General features: G+C 46.3%; 1 protein-coding gene across 1 annotated transcript; it reads right to left on the bottom strand.

Moving 5' to 3' along the window:
- Positions 1 to 458: 458 nt before the first annotated feature.
- Positions 459 to 5,580, bottom strand: LOC135181071 (secreted Ly-6/uPAR-related protein 1-like). Its single transcript, XM_064153964.1, has 3 exons — positions 5,529 to 5,580; positions 1,800 to 1,919; positions 459 to 670 (listed from the first exon to the last, which is right to left on the bottom strand). The coding sequence occupies exons 1-3, from the start codon at positions 5,578 to 5,580 to the stop codon at positions 459 to 461; spliced, it is 384 nt and encodes a 127-aa protein (XP_064010034.1).
- Between the last annotated feature and the right edge of the window lie 17,607 nt (positions 5,581 to 23,187).

Below are 23,187 nucleotides of genomic sequence, written 5' to 3'. Positions count from 1 at the left end.
GGGGGTTGTGCACAGAAATTTAACAGATGCACACAGACACAAGTTGTGTGGGAGCTTGAGGAGACCTGGGGAATAAAGCATTGTCCATGTCCAGCGTGCATACAACCTTTACTTTCACCAAGGATGATGCCAAAACATCAGCCTCGATGGCACTGCCTAGGTCATCCTGCTGCACAGAGCTGAAGAGCTTCATTCACTGCTGCTCCTCACAGAAGAAAGCTGTAGGGGCAGCTGTGGGTCTTGAAGACCAGAAGAAGGTGGAGGTGAGGGACATCTGAGAAGCAGTTGCAAATTAGTAATTGTAGGGGTTTAGGTCCAGGTGGCCAAACTCTTGGCTTGAATTCACTGGAATTGACAGTGCTGAAGATGAGTGAAGAAGGTTATCCTCAAGGCACCTAAAAGTTCATGAAGGAGCTTGGCAGAGAGGAATGGGAATGTTTCAGCTGGAGCATGGGACATTACAGAGCACACCGGAGGGCTGTGCCAACAACCATGACCACCAGACCCAGTGCTGGAGAGCTGCTTCCTACCCCACTGCCGATCTTGGCGTCATCGGTGCAGAGGTCGGTGTAGCAGCATGACTTGGGCTTGTTTGCTCCTATGCCATTATAAGCAAGACATTCCTCCTCACACTCTCTGGTCACGGTGATGTTGCCAAAAAAGGGGTAACCTGAAAGAGGCAGATTGGAGAGGGTGAGAAGGGTAAGCAAAAGAAAGAATGAAGGAAGGAGTAGGCAGTTGGCATCAAGACTGCTCTTTGTAACAACACATCCACCAGCTCTCCCTGATGACTCCCTCTCTGCATCCTGCTGTATTTGTTCTAGCACAAACAAGGCACAAAAGTCCCTGTTCTGTTCAGGTGAGTTGCTCCTGCAATGGCCCTGCATAGACAGGGCTAGAGCCAAGGCACACTGGTGTAATACCAACCCAGTTGCTGTTAAGATGATGTTAAGTGGAAGGGTCTACAAACAAGAAGAGAGTCCTTGACTTTCTGTGGTATGTTTGCACGTGTCTGCAGGTTCAGAATCCCTAAGGGCATTGGGATTGGAAAGACAAAAGAGGTAAGCAGAGCGAGTCCTGTACACTTCACGATGAAGCTCTGAATCTGTTGGAGTTTTCCCCCTTCTCATTCTACAGTTGGATAATTCCACCTGGATTCTTAAAGAGAAGTTAAAAGACAATCCAAGCTGTGACTGTGATATGGAAGTGAGACATGGCCAGCAGGTTGAGAGACTTGAATCTCCTCCTCTCTTACACTCTCTTGAGACTGAGACCTCATCTGGAGCTCTGTGCCAAGCTTTGAACTTGTTAATAGAAGAAAGATGCAGAATGGTTGCAAAGGTCCTGAGGAGGCCACAAAAATGATACAAGGGCTGTAGCCCCTCTGCTGTGAGGACAGGATGAGAGAGTTGGGGTCATTCAGACTGGAGAAGAGAAGGCTCCAAGAGGACCTTAAAGGGGCCTGTCACAAAGATAGTGACGGGCTTTTTAGCAGGGAATGTTGTGGCAGAGTGAGGGGTGATGGGTTTAAGCTAAAAAGAGGGAGATTTAGCTATTGGGAAGAAATTTGCTGTAATGAAGTTGTTGAAGCACTGGCCCAGATAGGTGGTGGATGCCCCATTCCTGGAGGTGTTCAAGGTCAGGCTGTTTGGGGCTCTGAGCAACCTGCTCCAGTGGAAGGTGTCTTTGTCCATGACAGCAGGGTTGGAACTAGGTTTTAAAGGTCCTTTCCAATTCAGACCAGTTGCTGACTCTGAGATCTCTCCACATGAACATTCAGAGCCTTCAGTCACACTTACCTGAGTCTACAGAGTGCAGTGTTGTTGTGCACACAGTGGCTTTCGGGGGGCACAGGGTGGCTGTTTTGCACTTTGCAATGTCCGTTGGCTCCTTGCAGGTGTAACATCGTAAGGACTGGGCTGCAGAGAGGAACAGAATGAGTCTGAGGCATCTGCAACAGCAAAGACAGGACAGCAGCTTTGCAGCTTCCCTCCTCTGTGGTGGGAGCTATGTACTGGTCAGTGCTTCATCCCTCCTTGACCCAGATCCAGTGATCTGACACTGAGAGCTGCTGGAGGCAATGGCAAAGCTTGGATACGACAGGAAGGGAAGACCAAGCCCCAGCACCAACAGATGAGGGTGGTTTTGCAGGTTGTTGAGTATGATTGCTACCTTGTGGGGTCAGCAGGCCGAAAGGAGAGGGGATCTAAAGGGATCTCTTGGGCAGCTTTGATAAGATCTGTGAAGAGAAGCCGTCAGGCAGAGCAAAACAGCTCCTTGTGCTGAGAGTAGCATTGAAAGAGTGGCAGCTCCCCCATCCCTCCACCCACAGTGACAACTCCTCCCTGCTTCTTCAGAGCCTTTCCTGCAGAACTTCGCAACCAAGAGCAGAATCTCAACTTCAGAGCTGTGCCAGCAATCCTAAGGGCTGGAGGCGGTCTCCAAACCGCTTTCATCAGGGGCTGCTGCCGCTCTCTAAAGGAGCTGCTGCTCTCAGGCTCTTGCTGGCTGGCTGCCGGCGGGGGGGACACCTTTGCATATGCAAGCACCGATCGCAGCAGTTGCTCCAGAGCCGCGGCGTGAGGGTTGCCTGTCCGCAGCCGGCAGGTCCCCACTGTGCCTGTTCTGTCGGAGTCGTGCTGGTGCGGCTCGATGACAGAAATCAGCTCGGTTTGGCTGTTTTCTATCCTTCCACCGGCCGAAGAACCACCTAAATGTGTCCACTGCCATCTAATGGTAACATCGAAGAGAGACAGTGCGGGTTTGTTTTTGTTACAGTTCTGCAGGATCTGATGGGAAGAGAGGAATTTTTGGGACTTCTGTGATAAGGGAAAAATGTTTCCGAGGGCAATTGTCTGAGCGTCTGACTCCAGAAAGAATTCTGAAGGCATCTACTTCTCCTATCACCTCCTGTGGAAAATGCATCTCTCAAAAGAGCCTACACAATGCAAACACCTTTATTTGCAGACTTATCCATCCTGGCAGAAAGTCAAAAAGGCTTTTGGCAGAGTTAAGAAGGACTTTTTTAAGTGAGCAGTGGTGGTGTTCTTGTGGCCATATCCTTTGTAAACAGGGGGAGTGAAGCCATCCCTCTTTCCTCACGCTGAGGACCTTCCAAAATGACCCATGAGAGGTTGGTTTGTATTTTCATAGAATTAAAAAAATCATAGAATCATCATCATAGAACCAGCCAGGTTGGAAGAGACCTCCAAGATCATCCAGTCAAACCTATCAACCAGCCCTATCCAGTCATCTAGACCATGGCACAAAGTGTCTCATCCAGGCTTTTCTTGAAGACCTTCAGGGATGGTGACTCCACCACCTCCCTGGGCAGCCCATTCCAATGCCAATCACCCTCTCTGGCAACAACTTCTTCCTAACATCCAGCCTAGGCCACCCCCGGCACAACTTGAGACTGTGTCCCCTTGTTCTATTGCTGGTTGCCTGGCAGAAGAGACCAACCCCCACTGGCTACAACCTCCCTTCAGGTAGTTGTAGACAGCAACAAGGTCAGTTCCACCTCCCCTGCCACGGGCAGGAGACACTTCCCACCATGACCAGGTTGACCAAAGACACATCCAGCCTGGCCATTTTAACATGCAGTGCCCAGTGAGAGAAGACACAACATGGTCAACCTGACAAGCATATGGATGTCTGTGAGTGTGCGGGACTGGCAGGTGGGCAGATGGATGGATGGATGGATGGATGGATGGATGGATGGATGAAGCAGTACTAGTTTAAAGAATCTGAGAAACTGATTTGCAGCCTTTGGGTTGAGCTGGTTTCCAAATGCCACCATTTTCATGGGCGAGCAGGGCAGTGCTGTGGGCTCTGCTTCCAGTTAAGAGGAGCTTTAAAGAAGAAAATCCATAACCTCCTTACCTTTCACTCAGACACTGGTTTTAGAGAAAGGTTGCAGTGCAAGAGGAAAGCCCAAGACCATAAGGAGCAGAACAGAGGAACTGAACACAGAGAACAGTGCTGCGTGCTGATCCAAGGCTGATAGTTTGCCATTTATCACTTCCCAGTGGTACCTTCTCCCCTTTGGTATCAAATCTCTGCAAGATGAATGGTCACAGTCACATTCCTCAGCTACAAGAACTATGCCTAGACCAGCTGCCTCCCACTGGATCATCCCAGAAAAGTAACTTCTGCCTCCATCTCAATTACAAAGCAAAGGATGGTGATACATTTGTGTTTCCACAAAGTGCTCTGAGACCTGTGCGTCCAAACCTGCTCTGTCAGCTCCTCAGTAATCCTGTACAGGACTGGATCCAGAAAGAGGAAAAGAGACTGTAATACACCACCTGTGAAATATATTGAAAGAAGGGGAACAAAACCCCAGCAGGTACTAGATAGCAGTAAATGTGTCTGTCCTGGTTCAATGCTGTGGTGGCTTTGACCCAGAGCATTTCCTTCAGCCAGCAGTTGGGTTTGCTTTACAGACAGATTGTTGAACCATCAAATCATTTTGGTTGGGGAAAAAACATTTAAGATCATCAAGTCCAACCATTATCTAGCTCTGCCAATCTGGTAGATGGAAGGAAGAATGAGATTAAGTGGATTAAAAAAATCAGTGCAGCCTAAAGAAGAGATCAAACCCCACTTCAGTAGATAACAAATTGAGCTGTGTGTGCTCTTCTCGCAACTTTCCGAGTCGTCTCCAAGTAGACACACCTCCAGGTGGAGGTGTTTGGCCCCTGGCAAGGCTGCCATTCCTCTGAGAGATTTTAGAATCCCATGAAAGCAGCCTGAGGGGCTCTGGGCCCCACGGGCTGTAGGTTAAAACCTTGGGTTTGGTGTCACCCCAAGGATGACTCTGTTCCAGGCTAATGGTGACTTTGCAGTGGGTCACAAATAGATGGAGTAAGAATACAGCTCCTGCTGCCAGCTTACCCAAGACCCAGACTCAGCAGAGATGGAATCTAAACAGACCCAGGGACATTCTGGATCTCCTCCTATGTTCTCATCTCTAGACACAATTGAAACCTCTGGAGGTGGTGAACCTTTTCAGATCCTCAGAGAGATTTTTCCTATCCTCACCTGTACTGAAGCCTCACCCTCTGGATTTCAGCGTGTCAAGCAGCCAGAAGGGAGATTTTAGGGATGGTAAGAGCTCAGGATTAATATATTCCATCTCTGAGGGGACGGCATCTTAAGTAGAGACTGTTGGCTTAAGTTCTTGCTTTCAGTGTCCTGTGCCATGTGGCTGTCACCCACACTCTAGACTTACAAAGCAGTGTGGTGGTCACCTCCATGCCAGGGTACGATGTGAGCAGGGTTGGGTGGTAGGTGACCACCTATGCATGCCAACAATGTGCCTTGCTCTCTGTCAGGTGTCATGGCTCTCCTACCAGGAATGCATGTCCCCTTTCTCCACTCACCCTCTCCACTGACCTTCTTAAATACATAAAGTCTCTCTTTCCCCTATCTAGGCCTTGCCAGGTCTTTCTGCTTTCATGCCTTTCCCCTCCCTTCCCAGGCATTTCCCAGGGGTTCATGAAATGTTGGGAATGCAGCTGCCTTACCCAACTCCACGTATGCCAGGCCAAGGAGGAACCCAAACAGAAGTGTCTTCATGCTGAGAGCAGATCCGTGCAGCAGGGACAGTCAAGGAGAGCTGCTCCCAGGGAGCTTTATATGTTTTCCCACCCTCCACCTCCTGCTGATCTGGTGGGTGGATTCCCTCAGAGTGATCAAGGAAATGCTCAGCTCCAGTCTGGATTGGGATTTGCAGAGGAACAAGTTCCCCGAGGAGGTGACATCACCACAAGGAGAAGCCTCCTGGCCATACGTCATCTCTTCTTCAGGTTTATGTCCTGGGGCTGGTCCCATGGAAAAGGCAAAACACAGCCTGTACTGCAAGGGGTGGCCCCATGCTGGTGCTGGGATGGGGAATGTGACAAGGTATGTCTGTGGCTTCAAATCTGGCTCCATCAGCCGAGAGCTGGATTGTGTCACGTGTCTTGCATTGGGCAACAGCAGGCCAGATGCAAGCAGCAGCAGCAGGCTGGGCTTCCACCTGTGATGTTGGCTCAGAATCAGCAAGCCCTGTTTTTGTGCTGACTGCTCTCTGGACTGGAGGGTGGGAAGCTGATGTGGTTATGATTGCCCCAAATGTGCCCATTTTCCCAACTCTGGTGCAATGGATGCTAGGGCCTTAGTTACTGAGTGCTGGTGCTGAGCTGCTGGATGTGGAAGTCACCAAAACATTGAATCCCAGCATGGTGGGGGCTGGAAGGCACTTAAGGAGATTACCTAGCAGGGTCACTCAGAGCAGAGTGTCCAGGATCAGAATGTCCAGGCAGGTTTGGAATCTCTCCAGAGAAGGAGACTTCACAACTCTCTCTGGGCATCTTGGTCCAGTGCTCTGGCACCTTTGCAAAAATAAGTCTTCCTTCTATTCTCTTTGTATGTTCTATTTTGTGCCCATTGCCCTTTATCCTGTTCTGGGCACCACTGAAAAGAATTTGGCCCCTTCCTCTTTCCCCCCACCCTTCAGCTCTTGCTAAGCATTGAGCAGATTCCCTCTCAGGCTGCTCTTCTCCAGGCTAAACAGCTCCAGGTGTCTGAGCCTTTCCTCCTCACAGAGATGCTCCAGTCCCCTGAGTCCATAACTGGATCCAGCACTCCAGCTGTGGCCTCACTACATCAGAATAGAGGGGAAGGAGAATCTCCCTCCATCTGCTGGTCACACTCTTGTTAATGTGTGAGTGGGGCTTTTTAGGGGAGTGCTGCTCCTTGCAGAGTTCTCAGTAACTTAAGAAGCATTGCTAATGAAAATTTCCACAGCCATGCATGACACAAAGCCAAACGAGTTGGGACAGCTGGATCAGAACTGTGCTGTGGGAAAGGGAGGGAGAGACATGAATCTTAATGTTTGCTTGGCTGGGAGAGTGAAAACCATCATCTGTCTTTCATCTTGCTATGCTGTCAGAGACCAGATACATGAAGATAAGCAATGCAACCATACATTGCTGGGGAGAGAGAATCATGGGATCATAGAACTGGTTTGGTTTGAAAAGAGCTCTAAAATCACCAAGGGAAATAGCCTCAGGCTGTACCAGGGAAGGTTTAGATTGGATATTAGAAATGATTTCTGCACCAAAATGGTTGTCAAGCCTTGGACCAGGCTGCCCAAAGAAGTGGTGGAGTCACTATTCCTGCTGGGATTGAAAACTGTGTATATATCTTGCTGAGGGTTACAGCTTAGTGGTGACCTGGAAGTGCTGGCTTAAGAGTTGGACTTGATGATCTTAAAGGTCTTTTCCAACCTAAACAATTCTATGACTCTGTGATTTTTTGACTCTGAGCAGTGCAAAGCCACTTAACCCTTCAATGGCTTGGAAAGCTTTGAGATCTGCCATGAGGCAGAGCTTGGGAAAGCCACCTGAGCTGGGGTTGGTAAAGTTCCTGCAGATGGGCTGAGTGTGCATGAGCACCAGACTCCATGGGGAGAGAGTAGCTGGGATTGTGCCAGCAAAACTGTGGAGGAAAGGGAAGACTTACTGATATTGCTCGATCTAAAGGTAATTAGGAGGATCCAGAGAGCTGGAACCCCGGAAACAGAATCAAACACACACACAAACATGGTTGATGCCAAATTGTGTGCTGGGATGTAAGAGAGGCTATTAGAAGGCTAATTATGGTAGTGCTAACCCTGGCATGAAGCTCTGGTGGATCCTCACCTGGAGTTTCTTTGCTTCTGTTGCCAAAACATGGGGCCTTGACAGAAAAAAGAAGTTAAAAATGGGAATACTGAGAGAACAGGATCCACCCCAAAGATAGCAGTGAAAAAAGCATTGTCCAGTTTAGCTTCGAACAGATTTAGAACAGATTTCCCATCCCCACCTCCTTTTTTTCCCTTTCTTCCCATAAATACCTTGGAAACTGTGAAAACAGAGCTGCAGTGGGAGCTGAAAGACCACACTGGACTAAAGCTGAGTTATTGGGGTTGAACATTGGAGCAGGATCCTCAGAGAGCTGCTGGAACCAGCAACAGAACAAGGGGACGCAGTCTCTAGTTGTGTCAGGGGAGGTCTAGGCTGGATGCTAGGAGGAAGTTGTTGCCAGAGAGAGTGATTGGCATTGGAATGGGCTGCCCAGGGAGGTGGTGGAGTAGCTGTCCCTAGAGGTGTTCAAGAAAACCTTGATGAGGCACTGTGTGCCATGGTCTAGATGACTGGACAGGGCTGGGCACGAGATTGGACTGGCTGATCTTGGAGGTCTCTTCCAACCTGGTTGATTCTATGATTCTATGGAATAACTTCCCCTGCAGGTTGTTCAAAAAAACTATGTAGATATGGCATTTTGGGACGTGGTTTAGTGGCTATGGTGGTGTTAGGATGATTGGACTTGATGATTTTAGAGGTTTTTTCCAACCTTAATGATTCCATGAATAAAATAAGATTGGCAGTCTGAGGAAACACCAGGGAAAAATGAGTTCCCTCTAAAAACAAAGGCAGGGTAGAAATCCCACTTGCTTTAGGATGGAGCTTGATAAATACGAGGAAGAAGTGGTTTGATACAACAGTTTGCACAGCCTTAGACAGCTTGTAGGACTCAAGAGGGCTTATATTCCCATTTGTCTTTATCAGTGGTGGAATAAAGCCTGAGGAAGGTTTTGAACCCTGCCTAGAGGGAGCCGTAAGGGACTTCAGAAGAAATGTCATTCCAGGTCTGGAAATCTGAGAATATAAATGAGATGTGGTGTGTAGGTAGAAAGGCATGTGTGCCAAAAAGCCTCTCTGAATCTTCAATGCTATCAATCCAAAACCAGCCCCAGCCTGTCCCTGTGAGACTGACCTTCTTTAGAAGTTAACCTAAGTAGATACCATCTCTCTCTGCTTATCGCATCTGTAAGGAAAGGCAGATGACGTAAATTAAACGTTCATGGGCAGAAAGTCTGTGTGCTTCATAAAAGATCTGATCTAACTTCTGTTACAGTTAATTCCTCTTTGAATGAAACAGAAACCAGGTTTTGTAGAGCTGTCCTGTGACCAGGCTTTGATAAGCTGTTCCAGTGGCTGCTTATCAGCCACTGGAACAGTAAAATTACTCCAGTATAAGTTATTTCTGCTCTGATTCATGCAGCTTCTATGGCCAGTGGTTCTCATTGCAGCCCTCTACTAAACTTAGTTGCTTGCTGTTGCAATTTTCCTCTCCCCAAGTAGATGAGTTTTGTCCAGGATATTGCTTTGGCAGACTTTGGTGAGCTCTCTAACTCCTTTATCACCCAGGGGACCTGGAAAAGCTTAAGAAGTGAACCCAGCTGAATCTTTTGAGGTTTAACAAGGCCAAGTTCAAGGCGTTGCACATGAGAATATCAATACAGGTTGGAAGATAATGAGATTGAGAGCAGAAGGACTTGGGTACATTGGTGAATGAAAAGCTGGATATGAGCTGGCACTGTGAGCTCCCATTCCAGAGCCAGCTGTGTCCTAGTCTGATCCCCAGCAGTGTAGGCAGAAGGTAGAAAGAGAGAATTTTGTCCCTCTGCTCTGCTGAGATTCCACCTACAATGGTGGGGTCAGCTCTGGATTCCTCAGCACAGGAGAGACATGGATCCATTGGAATGGGGCCAGTGGAGTCCACAAAGGTGATGTGAGGGTTTCAGCCCCTCTGCTGTGAGGTCAGGCTGAGAGAGTTGTCCTTTATGGAGAAGCAAAGGCTCCAGGGAAACCTTGTGGCCTTTCAGTATTTAAGGAGGCTGATAAGAAAGCTGGGGATAAACATTATGTCAGGGCCTGATGTGATAGGACAAGAGGTGATAGTTTGAAACTAAAAGAAGGAGATTAATGCTAGAAAGAAAGAAGACATTTTCCATACTGAGGTGGTGAAATGCTGGGCCAGGCTGCCCAGAGACATGATAGATACCCCCATCCCTGGAACCTTTCCTGGTCAGGTTGAATGGGGATTTGAACAATCTGATCTAACTGAAGATGTACATGCTCACTGCAGGGGGGCTAGATAGAGGATCTTTAAAGTTCCCTTCCACCCAAACCATTCTGTGATTGCCTAGAACGTCTCTCTCCTGGGGCTTTAATCCCTTTAGACCCTTCCAATCTGGTGTTCTATGATGACTCTAAGAGACGAGCATCAAACAACTACATTTGACACTGTGCCCATGGCATTGTACCTATGGCACCAGTCTACTTGATGTGAGTCTTTCCTGGGAGCTGCTTTGCAGGATGGGGTCTGCATTCACATTCCCAGATATCACAGCAATGGATGCAGTAGAGCAAAACAGAGAGACTACTGATCAGTGCATTGAGTCAACCCAAGTTCAGCTGCTGTGATTTAAGGAGGGTAGATTTTTACTGGAAACCATTTGGATGACTGTGTGGGCTCTGCCATCTTCACCTATGACTCAGTGCCAGGAAGCCATGCTGTCCATCACCATGGCTACAGTGATGCTTGATGAGGTGTTCAGCTTCCATGTCTCACGGGTGTGCACTAATAACAAGACTATAAGCTTGTTGGGGTGGAGTTGCTCTCCACCCTCCTGATGAAACTCTTCCACTGGGCAGAAAGGAATGCAGGTTTCATTAGGCTGGGGAAGGGGGAAAGTGTGAGCATGACTTGGTGTGCAGCCATCCCCTAGGAGCTCTTCAGGTCTTTCTTCCAGGGGCTGTTTAATAGAATGACAGAATTGTTTTGATCAGAAAAGACTTCCAAGATCACTGAGCCCAATCATTATCTAAGATGTAAGCCAGAGGTGTTTACAGGTCTCCTGGTAGGGCAGTATGGAAGAGGAATCCAGAGTCTCATGCAACCATGTGGTTTGCCATTTGAAAGTTGGGTGATTTAGAGTGAGCACTGAGGGGTACTGTAAGTATTCATGGGGGTTACTGTTGGCTGGGAGCTCCAGTGTCTTGGTCTGTACTTTAATCAGCTGGTGGCACTGTTGGTCTCTGAGTAACCTTCTGCAGGAGTGGACAACGTGCAAAGGATTGACAGTTACAGGACCTGATCCTTCCCTCTCCTGGCAAGGACATTTTCCCTTTTTATTATGGAATAAAAACATAGGATTGCAGATTCATTTTGGTTGGAAAAGACCTCCAAGATCATAAATTCCAACCATTATCTAACTCTTTGAAGTCTGGTGCTAAATTATGTCCCTCAGGACCACATTTCTACATCTTTGAAACACCTCCAAGAACTGGGATTCAACCACCTCCCTAGGGAGCTTGTCCCAGTGTTTGAGAGTGCTAACAGAATCAAAGAATCATAGACTGGTTTGAGTTAGAAGGCACTTTAAAGATCATCTAGTTCCAATCCCCCTGCCATGGGCAAGAGGACCTGTCATCAAAGCCCCATCTAACTTGGCTTTGAACACTTCCAAGGATGGTGCATCTACAGCTTCTCTGGTCACATAGACACAGGGCCAAAAGCTGAGAAGGCAGCTGAGGCAGAGGATCAATAGTCTTGGCAATTTTGCAGAGTCACAAACAGACTGAAGCAAGTCACAAAGTCCCAAGCAGGTGTCACCAGGCTTAAGTACAACCTGTCTTCCAGAATACAGATGTCTCCTAGGTGAATCACCAGATGTCTTTCTTTTTGCAATCAGGCAGGCACATGTACAACTCATCACAGCTGCCTCAGACAAAAGCCTCTTCAAACAAATGAATGGCACCAGGAAACCTGTTTCACTTCACTGGCTTTGAAAGGAACTTGGCTTTGAAAGGAACCTTTGATAGGACTAAGTCACCTGTGGTTCTTCACAGCAAATGTACACAAACCTTTGTCATAGAATGGCTTAAGTTGGAAGCGACCTCTGAGATCATCTGCTTCAGCCTCCCTGCCATGGGCAGGGACACCTCTGAACTAAATCGGGTTGCTCAAGGCATCATCCAGTCTGGTCTTGAATGCCTCCAGGGAGGGACTTCCACAACTGCTCTGGGCAACCTATTCCAGGGTCTCACCTCCCTTGTAGTGAAGAACTTGTTTTTAAGGTATAGCCTACTCTTCCTCATAGAGGTATAGCCTACTCTTCCTCAGCTTCAAACCATTCCCCTTTGTCCTATAACTGGACATCCACATAAAAAGTCCCTCTGCAGCCTTCCTGTAGGATGCCTTCAAGTATTGGAAGGCAGTGCTAAGGTCCTTCCTAAGTCTCTCTTCCAGCCTGACTTCACTTTTGTTGGAATGCATTGCTGCTGAGCTTGGAGGAGGTGGTGTTTGAACACCAACCAGCTTTCTTGGGCTCCTCATCCTCCCAGGGCTTTATCCAGTGGTAGTCTGTCATGCAGATCTATGAAGAAGCCAAAGAGTGTTAAGTGCAGGACAGTAGTCTTGCTGTACACTCACCTTACTTCCCTAAGGTTCTTGAACTCCACCATTTCATGGTCTCTGCAGTTGCATCCCACTCCAGGGTTTGTGGCTTGGATCAACATACAAGATCAAGTGTCCCCATAAAACATAGCTATTTCTGTCAAGGAGTCGAGGAAGACATGTTCATTGCTGGGACTCACCCTAGGAATGGATTTTGAAAGGGTACAGAGAAGAAGATCTCAGATGTGCAGCTCACTTCACATGTCTGAGAGCATGCTGAAGATGTTGATGGGACACTGAAATGGATGAGGCACTTCTGCTGGACTGCATGTGTTTTTTTGGAGACTGCTGCCTTCAAAGTATCTTCAGGTTGTGAGAACAGATCAGCAGCCTCTGAGGAGGTGGCTGGATATGGAATATTGTTAGGTCATAGATGAGGACTCTGTTTTGTGGGACTGTGAGATGATTTTGCTGGTAGAGCAGTAACAACAGCTCATGTTTTGATCACAGAAACATTCCTCTGGCCTCTTTCCATCCACATTCTCATCATTGCTGATGGGGTGGAGCTCTGGTAGGTAAATGACTGAAGGGAGAAGCTTGCTCTGAGGTGTGATGGAGAAACTTTTGCATAGGTTCAGGCTACAGATGTGGAGATGCTGCTTTGCTCCCCCAAGCACTAGAAAGATTTGCCTATTAGCAAACACATTTTTTTTTTCATGTGACATAATGGTCAGCATTTCTGGCTATGTTCCAAATATATGTCCTTCTTGCACCTAACAACAGGACACTAGAATCATAGAATCACAGAATTACTTCAGTTGGAAAAGACCTTTAAGATCATCAAGCCCAATTGTTGACCTAACATCACCATAGCTACTAAACCGTGAGCCAAAGTGCCATGCCCACACATTTTTTGAACACCTCCAGGGATGGTGACATCACCACCCAGCCTGTTCCAACCTCTGACCACTCTTTCAATTAGGATTTTTTCCCTAGAATCCAATCTAAACCTCCCCTGGTACATCTTGTTCTATCATTGATTGTAGGGAGAAGAGAGCGAACCCTGCCTCACCACAACCTCCTTTCAGGCAGTTGCACAGAGTGAGAAGGTCTCATCACCTCAGCCTCCTTTTCTCCAGACTGAACAACCCCAGTTCCCTCAGCTGCTCCTCACAAGACTTGTGCTGCAACCCTTCACTATCTTCATGACCCTCCTCTGGACATGCTCCAGCACCTCAATATCCTTCAAACAAGGAGCCAAAACCTGAACCCAACATTCAAGGAGTCATCTCACAAGTGCCATGTTGAACTAAAATCTTTTTGGATATCTGCTGGATGTTTTCCTGAGAAGGCTACTTCCATGGATAGTTTGGAAGACAAAAAGAGTTGCTAAAGACAGAAATGTGTGCGTGGGAGTGGATTTTGAAGCTACTACTGCATGAATGTGGTGGTAGATAAGATGGATGGGGACACCAAGAGGATTTCTTCACCCAGGAGAACAGTGAGCAATTAAAAAATAGTCAGGGGCTCCCCACAGGTTCACAGCCTGGCATGTGGTAAACTTGCAGCTTAATCCACCTGTTGTGATTTTAATAACAAAGGATCAAAGATTAAAAATCTGTTACACAGGTCATGGGATGTTCTTGGAGATAGAGAATGAGGATGGCTTTGATGTATGGTGTCCAATCTTCTCAGTAATTAATGTTCTTCACCCTCCCACTTCATGAAGAGAACATACCTTTGGCACACGCTTGCAAATGACAGCTGAACAGGACAATGCTTTCCCAAATAGGTCTTTGGCATGAAGCTCCTTTTTGCCATCCCCGAATTTGAGTCAGTGTCTCAGCTGAGAAGAGAGTCTTGCTCAAATTGTAGAAAGAAATTCCATCCTCATACTCAACTATGCCAATCCTTCCCAGTATGACTAAGCTCCTTCCTCATTCATAGGATGGTTTGGGGCGGAAGAGATCTTTAAAGGTCATTCCAGTCCAGCCCCTTTGCAGTCAGAAGGGGCATCTACAACTAGGGCAGGTTGCTTAGAGCCCCAGACAATCTGGTCTGGAATGGTTTCAGGGCTGGGTCATCTTACAATTCTTTGGGTGACCTGAGCCAGGGTCTCAGTACCCACAGTGTCAAGTTTCTTCCTTCTCTCTAGTCTAAATCTTCCCTCTTGTAGTTAAAAACCATCACCCCCTGTTCTGTCACAACTAAAACGTCTGTCCCCATCTTTGTTACAGACCCCTTTTTTTTAAGTCCTGACAGGCTGCAATGAGGTCTCCCTGGAGCATTCCCCAGGCTGAACAACCCTCTCATTTTTTTTTCATAGGAGAAGTTGTTTCAGCTCATCCACATGTCCAGCTGAACTGCCCCTGCTCTCTTTGCTAACCTTCAGTAGATGTTTTTCTCCTCAGTATCTTACAGGTTTCTGCCCAGGGTTCAGCTGTCCAAATTAATTTTGATCTAACCTAGCTTCAGCTTCAGCTAGCCACATGCAGCAGAGACCAAATGTCTCTTCCTTTTTCCTACATCTCCCTTCCTTTCAGAGATGTTTTTTGAGTTGATTTGGGTCAGGTGTCTAACCCACTTGGAACAATATTCTCCCCTGATCCAACTGAGGTTTGGATTGATTCAGTTTGGGGTAAACCAATACCAGTGAGACATTTTGATATGCGGTGGCTAGAGAAAGAGTAAGCTGTGAGTTCAATGATGGGGATAGAAGGCATGAATCACAGAAGTCTGTCACTTAGAAAAGACAACCAAGATCACTGAGTCCTACCATCAATCCAACACCATCGTTCCCACTAAACCATGTCCCAAAGTACTGTGTCCACACATTTTTTTTCACACCTTCAGGGATGGTGAGTCCACCACCTTCCTGGACAGTTTGTTCCCATGCCTGACCACTCTTGTAGGAAAGATTTTTCCTAGTAACAAACCTAAACCTCTCCAGCTGCAATTTCAGGCCATTTCCTGTCATTCTATCACCAGAAAGCAGGGAGAAGAGACCAACACCCTCCATGCTACAACATCTTTTCAGGTAGCTGTAGAGAGCAATGAGATGTCTCCTCAGCCTCCCCTTCCCCAGACTAAACAATCCCAGTTCCCTTAGCCAGTTGTTACAAGATTTGTTCTCTAGACTCTTCAGCAGCTTTGTTGCCCTTCTCTGGCCATGCTCCAGAAATGATAAATATTGATATATGGTGTCTGTAGAAAGGATGAGTGAGCTGGGAGTTCAGGGATGTGAATGGAGGGCATGAACCTTGTGGTTCCTTAAAATCAAAGATTCAGGAACCTGTCTGGTATTCGTTTCTCTTATAAAGAGGCAAAGTGAAGGAAAGCCATCTACAGAAATGTAGCTGTGGCCTGAATTGGATAAATAATAATGTCAAAGATTACAACAGGAATGGGAAGGAAGCCTAAAGGAATGGAAGCAAAAACTGAGGAGCAGACAACGTTACCTGAGAGAAGTTAGGAAATTTATCAAGTGAAAATTTGCAGTGGCCTTAGATCTCAGGCAAGACATTAAATGTTAAAAGTATTCAGATCTTCTACTGAGAGGCATGAAGATGTGATGGATGAAAACTGAATATTAAATGAAACCACTTACTTATTCAGTATAGAAAGTGATTTTGACTGGGAGGGTAAAGACAAGTGTCCAGAAATAGAAGAACCCACATATGAGGTGGAATAAGCAAGAATAATGCTTTAAACTTGGGACAAAGTAGGGCAGGATATTTTCCATCCCAGAAATGTTAGAGGATTGACATATGGAAAACCAGGCCCAGGTCCACTCCTAATTGTGAATCATAAATTGATGAAGTTGTAGATAGTATCAAGTGCTTAGAATTTAACACCCAAACGAAAGAGGAGTAATTTGTCTCATCTTCATAATATGCCAGCATTAAGAGCCATTTTTGGAGCAGACACTAATGAAAAACATGGAAAGGATGAAAAAAGCAAGCTGATGACCTTCCTTAATTTCACTTTAAGAAAGTCTGATTTGTTTCAAGAGTCCTTCAAAGTCATAAAACAATGGAATAAGGGAACATTTATTAAGATGGCATGGGTGGAAAATTTAATCAATATAATCTGAGTGAAATATTTATGAAGGGTTGAAAGTAGAAGGGTTAAAAGGTTTTTTTAAGTGTTGGGAGGGGGATATGAGCACAGAGGGGTTCAGTAGAGCACTTCTTTAGGGACTGCTCTTGCTCATAGTTTCATAGGTTCACAGAAACACAGAATATATTGAGTTTGAAGGAATCTTAAAGATTATCTTGTTCCAACCCCCTGCCACTGGCAGGGGCACCTTCCACTAGACCAGACTGCTCAAGGCCTCATCCAACATGCTTTTGAATGTCTTCAGGGAGGGGACATCCATGAGCTCCCTAGGCAACCTGTTCCAGTGTCTCACCATCCTCACAATCAAGAATTTCTTCCTAATATCAAGTCTAAATCTGCCCTCCTCAAGCTTCAATCCATTCCCTCTCATCCTATCACTACCATCCCTCATAAAAAGTCCCTCTTCAGCTCTCCTCTAGCCCCCTTTAGGTGTTGGAAGGCTGCTGTAAGGTCTCTGCAGAGCCTTCTCTTTTCCAGGCTGAACATCCCCAATTCTCTCAGCTGGTCACCATAGGAGAGGTGCTGCAGCCTTCTGATCATCTTTGTGGCCCTTCTCTGGATCTGTCTCAGCAGTTCAAGTCTTCTTGATTAATATCACATCTTGGTGTCCTCTTGATTAATATTTTATGTAAAGACCTTCAAAGGTGCTAAATAGGATGGTGTTAATGAGATTGACTGATGATGTAAATTTGGGAAGCACCAGCAGAGCCAAGAAGGATCAGGACATTGTAAACAACCAGGTGGCTTGCATGTAAGTCACATATTAATAAGATCCTGCAGTGTAATAAGTAAGTTACCCGGTAAGTGAGGAGGTCAGCTGTAGATGACTGGAGAGATGAAAGATGTGAGAATATTGGTTGATCGCAGGCTGAATTAACTTCAGGCACCTGATGAAGCATGAAGGAAGCTTTTGTGACTGGAGGCTGTGTCAGTGAGAACACAGCATGGCTCAGGTGGTTTTGTAAGGTACCAACAAGACCATGCTTGCAACACCGTGTGCGTTTCTCACCACCCATCCAAAGTCCCATACAAAGGGTAGTATGAAGATGAGGATGTGTATAGCAGGCTAAAAGAGCTGGGGTTTCTTAGCAGAGGGAGAAAAGATTCCCAGCTATGGGCATACTCAACAGCAGGCAGCTTAGAAGGGAAGACCTCTCTGGTGAAAGATGGTGGCACCGGACACATAGGTGGGATCTGGCCATGAAATAGTAAGGCTGGAAATTAGAAATGTGTGCCTAAGCCATCACAGAATTGTTTTAGTTGGAGAAGACCTCTAAGGTCATTGAGTCCAACTCTCAGCCTAAGACCATATTGGCAAATAAACTCTGTCCCAAGGTGCCACAGCCACACATTTTTTGAACACCTACCTTCATGAATGGTGACTCCACCACCTCCCTGGGTAGCCTGTTCTGATACCTGACCACTCTTGCAGGAAAGACATTTTCCTAACATCCAATCTAAACCTCCCCTGGTGCAATTTCAGGCAATTTCCTCTCCTTCTATCACCTGATGCTCTACTGTAAACAGATCAAACAGCTGGATTTTGAGATGGAATTTGATCAGAGCATGATTAATCAATTGATGTAATGACAAGATGATGTGTTTGGTACTCCACAGGAATAGCTTCAGTAATCCATGAGTGAATGCTTCATTTCCAAGTTACTCTTAGAGTTGTGTTGCTTTGTGATTTCAGAATGTTGTCTTCTGTTGTGCTTGGTAAAGAGATGGTTGCCCCAGTCAGTACCAACAGGCTTTATGCCCTTCCTAGCAGTATCCATCCAGGCAACATCTCCTCAACTTTCAACACTCATCTACTCAATGAGCCTAATGGTATTGCCCTGTCATACAAAGATGCTGGGCAGAGGCATCATTTGAGATTCTAGGTGTGATAAAGGCCACCCATAGCTAGAAATAAAGAGCTCATGGACAGCAATAATAGTCAGCTCTGTCAGAGATGAAACAAGCTCTTCCACATATACCATAGTCTGTGCCAGTACCCTGGCAATTTGTGTTTGGGTAACTCAAAAGGATTTGGGTTATGTGGAGCAATAGAAGTGGTTGATGAAGGAAGAAGTGACCAGGAAGTATGTCTGATAGGTTGGAGGAGATCTAGGTAAGTTTGAAAGTCATCCTACATGTGGACAAGATGAGAGCAAATCATACTTTGTTTCTGCTGGAAGCACTGATGAGTCTAATGTCAACCCTGGCAAGACAGCGTTGAAGAGCTGTGGCTGGGTAAGGAAGAGATAAGTGAAATGGGGGACAACAGAATGATCAGGAGCCAGCAATATGCCCTTGTGGCAAGAAGGCAAAAGATATCTTGGGGGTACATCAAGAAGAGTGTGGCAAGCATGCCAAGGAAGGTTCTCCTCCTGCTCTACTCTGTCCTAGTTAGGTCAAACTGTGTTCAGGTCTGAGCTCCCTGGCTCAGGAAGGACAGGGACCTGCTGGAGAAGGTACAGCAACACACTATGAAGATGGTTAAGGGACTAGAACATCTTTCTTATGATGAAAGACTGAGAGATTAGGTCTTTTTAATCTGGGAAAAGAGAAGACTGAGGGGAGAGCCCCTAAATGATTATGGCTAAGTGCTTAAAGGACAAGTCTCAGGAGGATGTCAGGGCCAGGCTTGTCTCAGTGGCACCCAGTGACAGGACAAGGATAATAGGCACCAACTTGAACATAAGAAGTTCCATTTAAACATGAAGAAGAACTTCTCTAATTTAAAGGTGATGGAGCACTGAAACAGGCTGCTCAGAGAGGTTGTGGAAATTCTGTATCTGGAGAAATTCCAAACCTGCCTGGACGTGTTTCTCTGTAACCTTCTTTAGGTGAACCTGCCCTGAAAAGGGGATTGGATTCAATGATCTCTAGAGGTCCCTTCCAACCCTGACCATTCTGTGATTCTGTTCATTTGGTTGTGATGTGTGAGGTTTTGGGACAGTGGTGTTATTCCTCAATCCCATGTTTGCTTTTGCATCCTACTAAAGGTGTTGAGTAAATGAGATCCTTCCCTTAGGCTCTTCTTGGACAAACAACATCATTAGTGGAGGTTTTATCAGCACAGCTTCACTTCATCAGCCATCTTAAGAGAGTGTCCACATAGTCATTTTGCCTTCTATGTCCTTGGTGGTCTTCAGGATGGTGTCTGCTTCTTGTTACACTGTTCATCGGGAAAGAGGCAGCTCTGTGTTCTCCCTTAGCCTGAGGACTTTGGGCTTGTTTATGGCAACATCTTAATCCCAAAGCCAGAAGCATGGAAGCAAAAGATTCCATGTCATTTCTGTGATGCAAAGGTGTCCCCCTTTTTATATACTGTGGTGAGTCACCAGGGTGGTGATGATGGGAAATCTGCCTTGGAGTATCTCCACAGTGTTGTGGATTTGCTTCCTGTGTGTTTCTGCTCCACCCTTTGCATTTGGGAATTCTTCACGGAAAGCATGGTGAAATATGTGCAGGAAAACAGCCAGCTGTTCTAGATGGCATGGAATGGCATGGGGTAACATGGAAAGAGAGGAGAAGAGAGAAGAAAGAAGAGGGAAGACGGAAGGGAAGGGTAGGATTTGAGTTTTCACTTGCCAGGAACCTACAGTGATCATCTAGACTGACTGCCTGACCACTTCAGAGCTGACCAAAAGTTAAACAATGTTTTTAAGGGCATTGTCCAAATACATCTTCAAGACTGACAGCCTTGGTGCACTGACTACCTCTCCTGGAAGGCTGTTCCAGTGTTTGAAGACCCTCTCATTAAAGAAATGCTTCCTAAAGTTCAGTCTACACCTCCCCTGGTGCAGCTTTGAACCATTCCCATGTGTCCTATCACCAGATCCCAGGGAGAAGAGCACTTCAGACACGGACATACTTGTAGCTGGCTTCAGATGAACATGAATGCTGAAAGACCATCAGTAGATCTGCAAGGCAAAGGCAAACTCTTCTTTTTTTTCCATCCTCCTGGGTGAAGGATGAGGAAAATCAGGACAGCACTTCTGCATTTGAAGAGGACCTTGCAGTAGGAGGTTTGCTGCAAAAGCAGCAAGGAAGAGAAATGAATTGCCTGGGATTAGGAAGGGCGGGGAAACGGCTTTCTTTGATAGTCCATGGGTGTGAAAACTGTTGTGCAATGCTCAGTCGTTTTACCGTGAGGCAATGGGAGCCAGGCCAGAAGAAGTGGCTGCACATGAGCACCACGCTCATGGCAAAGGGTTGCCAGTCTCTACCTTTAGGACACGCAGGAGAAAGAGCAGAGGAGATTGTTTCTGTTCATTGCATGCAATTTTCACATTTAAACTTTGAACACTCAAATTCCTGTGTCAGGTTTATCTTTTCTATGCTTTTCTAAAGCTCATTTCACATATAGAGGAAGAGAAAGGGTCAGAGGAGAAGAGACCTGAGGCTGTTTAATCTGGAAAAGAGAAAACTGAGAGGAGGTCTTACCAATGTTTAGAAATATCTGAAGGGTAGGTGTCAAGGAGAAGGGGCCAGGCTCTGTTCAGTGCTGTCCTGTGATAGGACAAGGAATGATGGATATAAACTGGAACACAGGAAGTTCTACCTCAACATGAGGGAAAACTTCTTTATTTTGGCCAATGGAGCTCTGGAGCAGGCTGCCCAGAGAGGTTGTGGAGTCTCCTTCTCTGGAGACTTTCAAAACCCACCTGGGTTTCTGTGTGACCTGACCTAGATGGTCCTGTATCGGCAGGGCTTTGGTCTAGATGCTCTCCAGAGGTCCTTTCCATCTCCTACCATTCTATAATCCTGTATTTGTATGAAACTATTAACAGAGTAGTCATGGGTGCAGCACCTGGTTTGCAAAGACTTCTGTGATTTAGTGCAGAAGGACCATTAGTAGGGCTCAAGCTAAGATCAGCAATGAGATAGTGACAGATTTCTCTGCCATAAACAGCTTTCAGGCAGCAGGATGGGAGTGGGGTTAGTCAGTGTAGCATAGGCTGACCTTGACTTTGTGCACCTTGTCCAATCAACCTGGCTAGTACAGTTACTTAGAAGTTGATCTGCAATCAAAGGGCAGGCCTTTGGATTGGTTTTAATAACTATCCAGTAGCTTAGTAGCTGGCAGAGCAGAGCTCATTGCAGGTTCTTTCTGTGTCCTGTTTGGTCCACAAAAGCTTCATTGCACAACAGCAGGTGTGTAACATAGAGCAGGAATGTGGCTGTGCAGGATGGGTCAGTAGCAGGTAATCCTTCTCTAGATCTGTTATGTTCACTGACTATTCAAGCTTATTTTTAGCCTAAGTCTTTCTCCTGGCCTCATTAAAATCACTATCTGAAGCATCTTTCCATATATTGGCTCTGATAACATCTGTACAAGGCAGAGGTATGGAGATGCTGTGTAATTTGCTGCAGAACATGGAGGAAATGTGGAGCACAGCAAGGAGATGCTGGTCCTTAGGTGCCAGCTCATCTGACCTCTCCACCCCAGAGACTTTCTCTAGTGCCATCAAATGTTTTTTACCAGTTCCCAGAGACTGGGTAGAATTCAGGTGACCCTGGGGATGTTTTTCCTACAAGGTACAGGTACTAGGTGTAACTTCTAGAATGATTAAATCATAAAGTTGAAAAGGACCTCTAAGATCATCAAGTCCAACTGTCGACCTAACACCACAATGAACACTAAACCATGTCCTACAGTACCACATCTACACAGTTTTGAATACCCCCAGGGATGGCAACTCCACCACCTCCCTTGGCAACCACTCTTTCAGTAAGGACATTTATCCTCATGTCCAACCTAAACTTCCCCTGGTGCAGCTGGAGGCCGTTTTCTCTTGTCCTATCCCCAGTTATTTCAGGGAAGAGACCAGCACTAACCTGCCTCCAACCAGGTTGTTGTACAGAGGAAGGTCTCCCTTCAGCCTTCTCTTCCTAAGACTAACCCATCTCAGCTCCCTCAATCACTCAGCATATACCAGACCATAAGAAATACTGAACATCCTGGACCCTATCTGCAGAGATAAAGGACACCAGAAGCAAATCCAACAGCATAACAATAATACAGGCAACAATTTTCTCTTCCTCTGAAGCTGCATCTGCAATGTTTCCTACCACAAGTCAAGCTGAAGCAGTCACTTTAGGTCAAAGTTGCTTTACCTTTTCATTTTATAAGAAGTTATCTCACTGGAGACCTGTGAACATCCAATCCACAATGCAGCCTTTGGAAAAGTGCAGCTGCTGCCCTAGAAAAGAGGAAAGTGTCCATTTATTGTCTGTACATATATTACTTAAATAAATGAACCTCAGTTTGGCCCTGGAGAAAGAAAGATCTCTTGCATGCATGACAGCTCAAGTCATTTCAAGAGCTTCTCTTCAATGTAGGCCTTTTGGTAAGTGTGGAAGAGATAGGAAAAGAGCTGATACAGCCTCTCAGCCAATGGTGTCAAGAAGCAACTTGCTTGGGCATGAAAAAATAGCCTTGTTTTGCAAATAAAGGTAGTGTTTGTGTGTCACCAGCACAGTGACTCCTAAGGTGACTCTTAGAACTTTTTTTCAGCATCTAAGAGAGTAAATCAACCTTCAGCCAGGGCTTGCCTAGTAACCTGATGCCAAAGCTTCTGTAGTGACAGCAAATGCTTCTGGCAGGAGTTGCCAACCAGAGCAGGAGGGCCCAAGTCCTGTTTGTGTTTGTTGTTAGGTGTTTACAAGGCAGGAGGAGATGCCAGCCTTTCTGTCAATGTGAAGTCACAGTACTCAGAAAAACAGTCCTCTTCCTGGCCCTGCCCTGGCCCAACCCAGGTTTTGACCCATGGTGAAGTAATTTATCTGCCCCAATTTACCATC

The sequence above is a fragment of the Pogoniulus pusillus genome, chromosome 14 (assembly GCF_015220805.1).
Source record: "Pogoniulus pusillus isolate bPogPus1 chromosome 14, bPogPus1.pri, whole genome shotgun sequence".
NCBI classification, from domain to species: domain Eukaryota; kingdom Metazoa; phylum Chordata; class Aves; order Piciformes; family Lybiidae; genus Pogoniulus; species Pogoniulus pusillus.
Note: the sequence above shows the minus strand (reverse complement) of the source record. Positions and strands in the feature narration are given on the sequence as shown.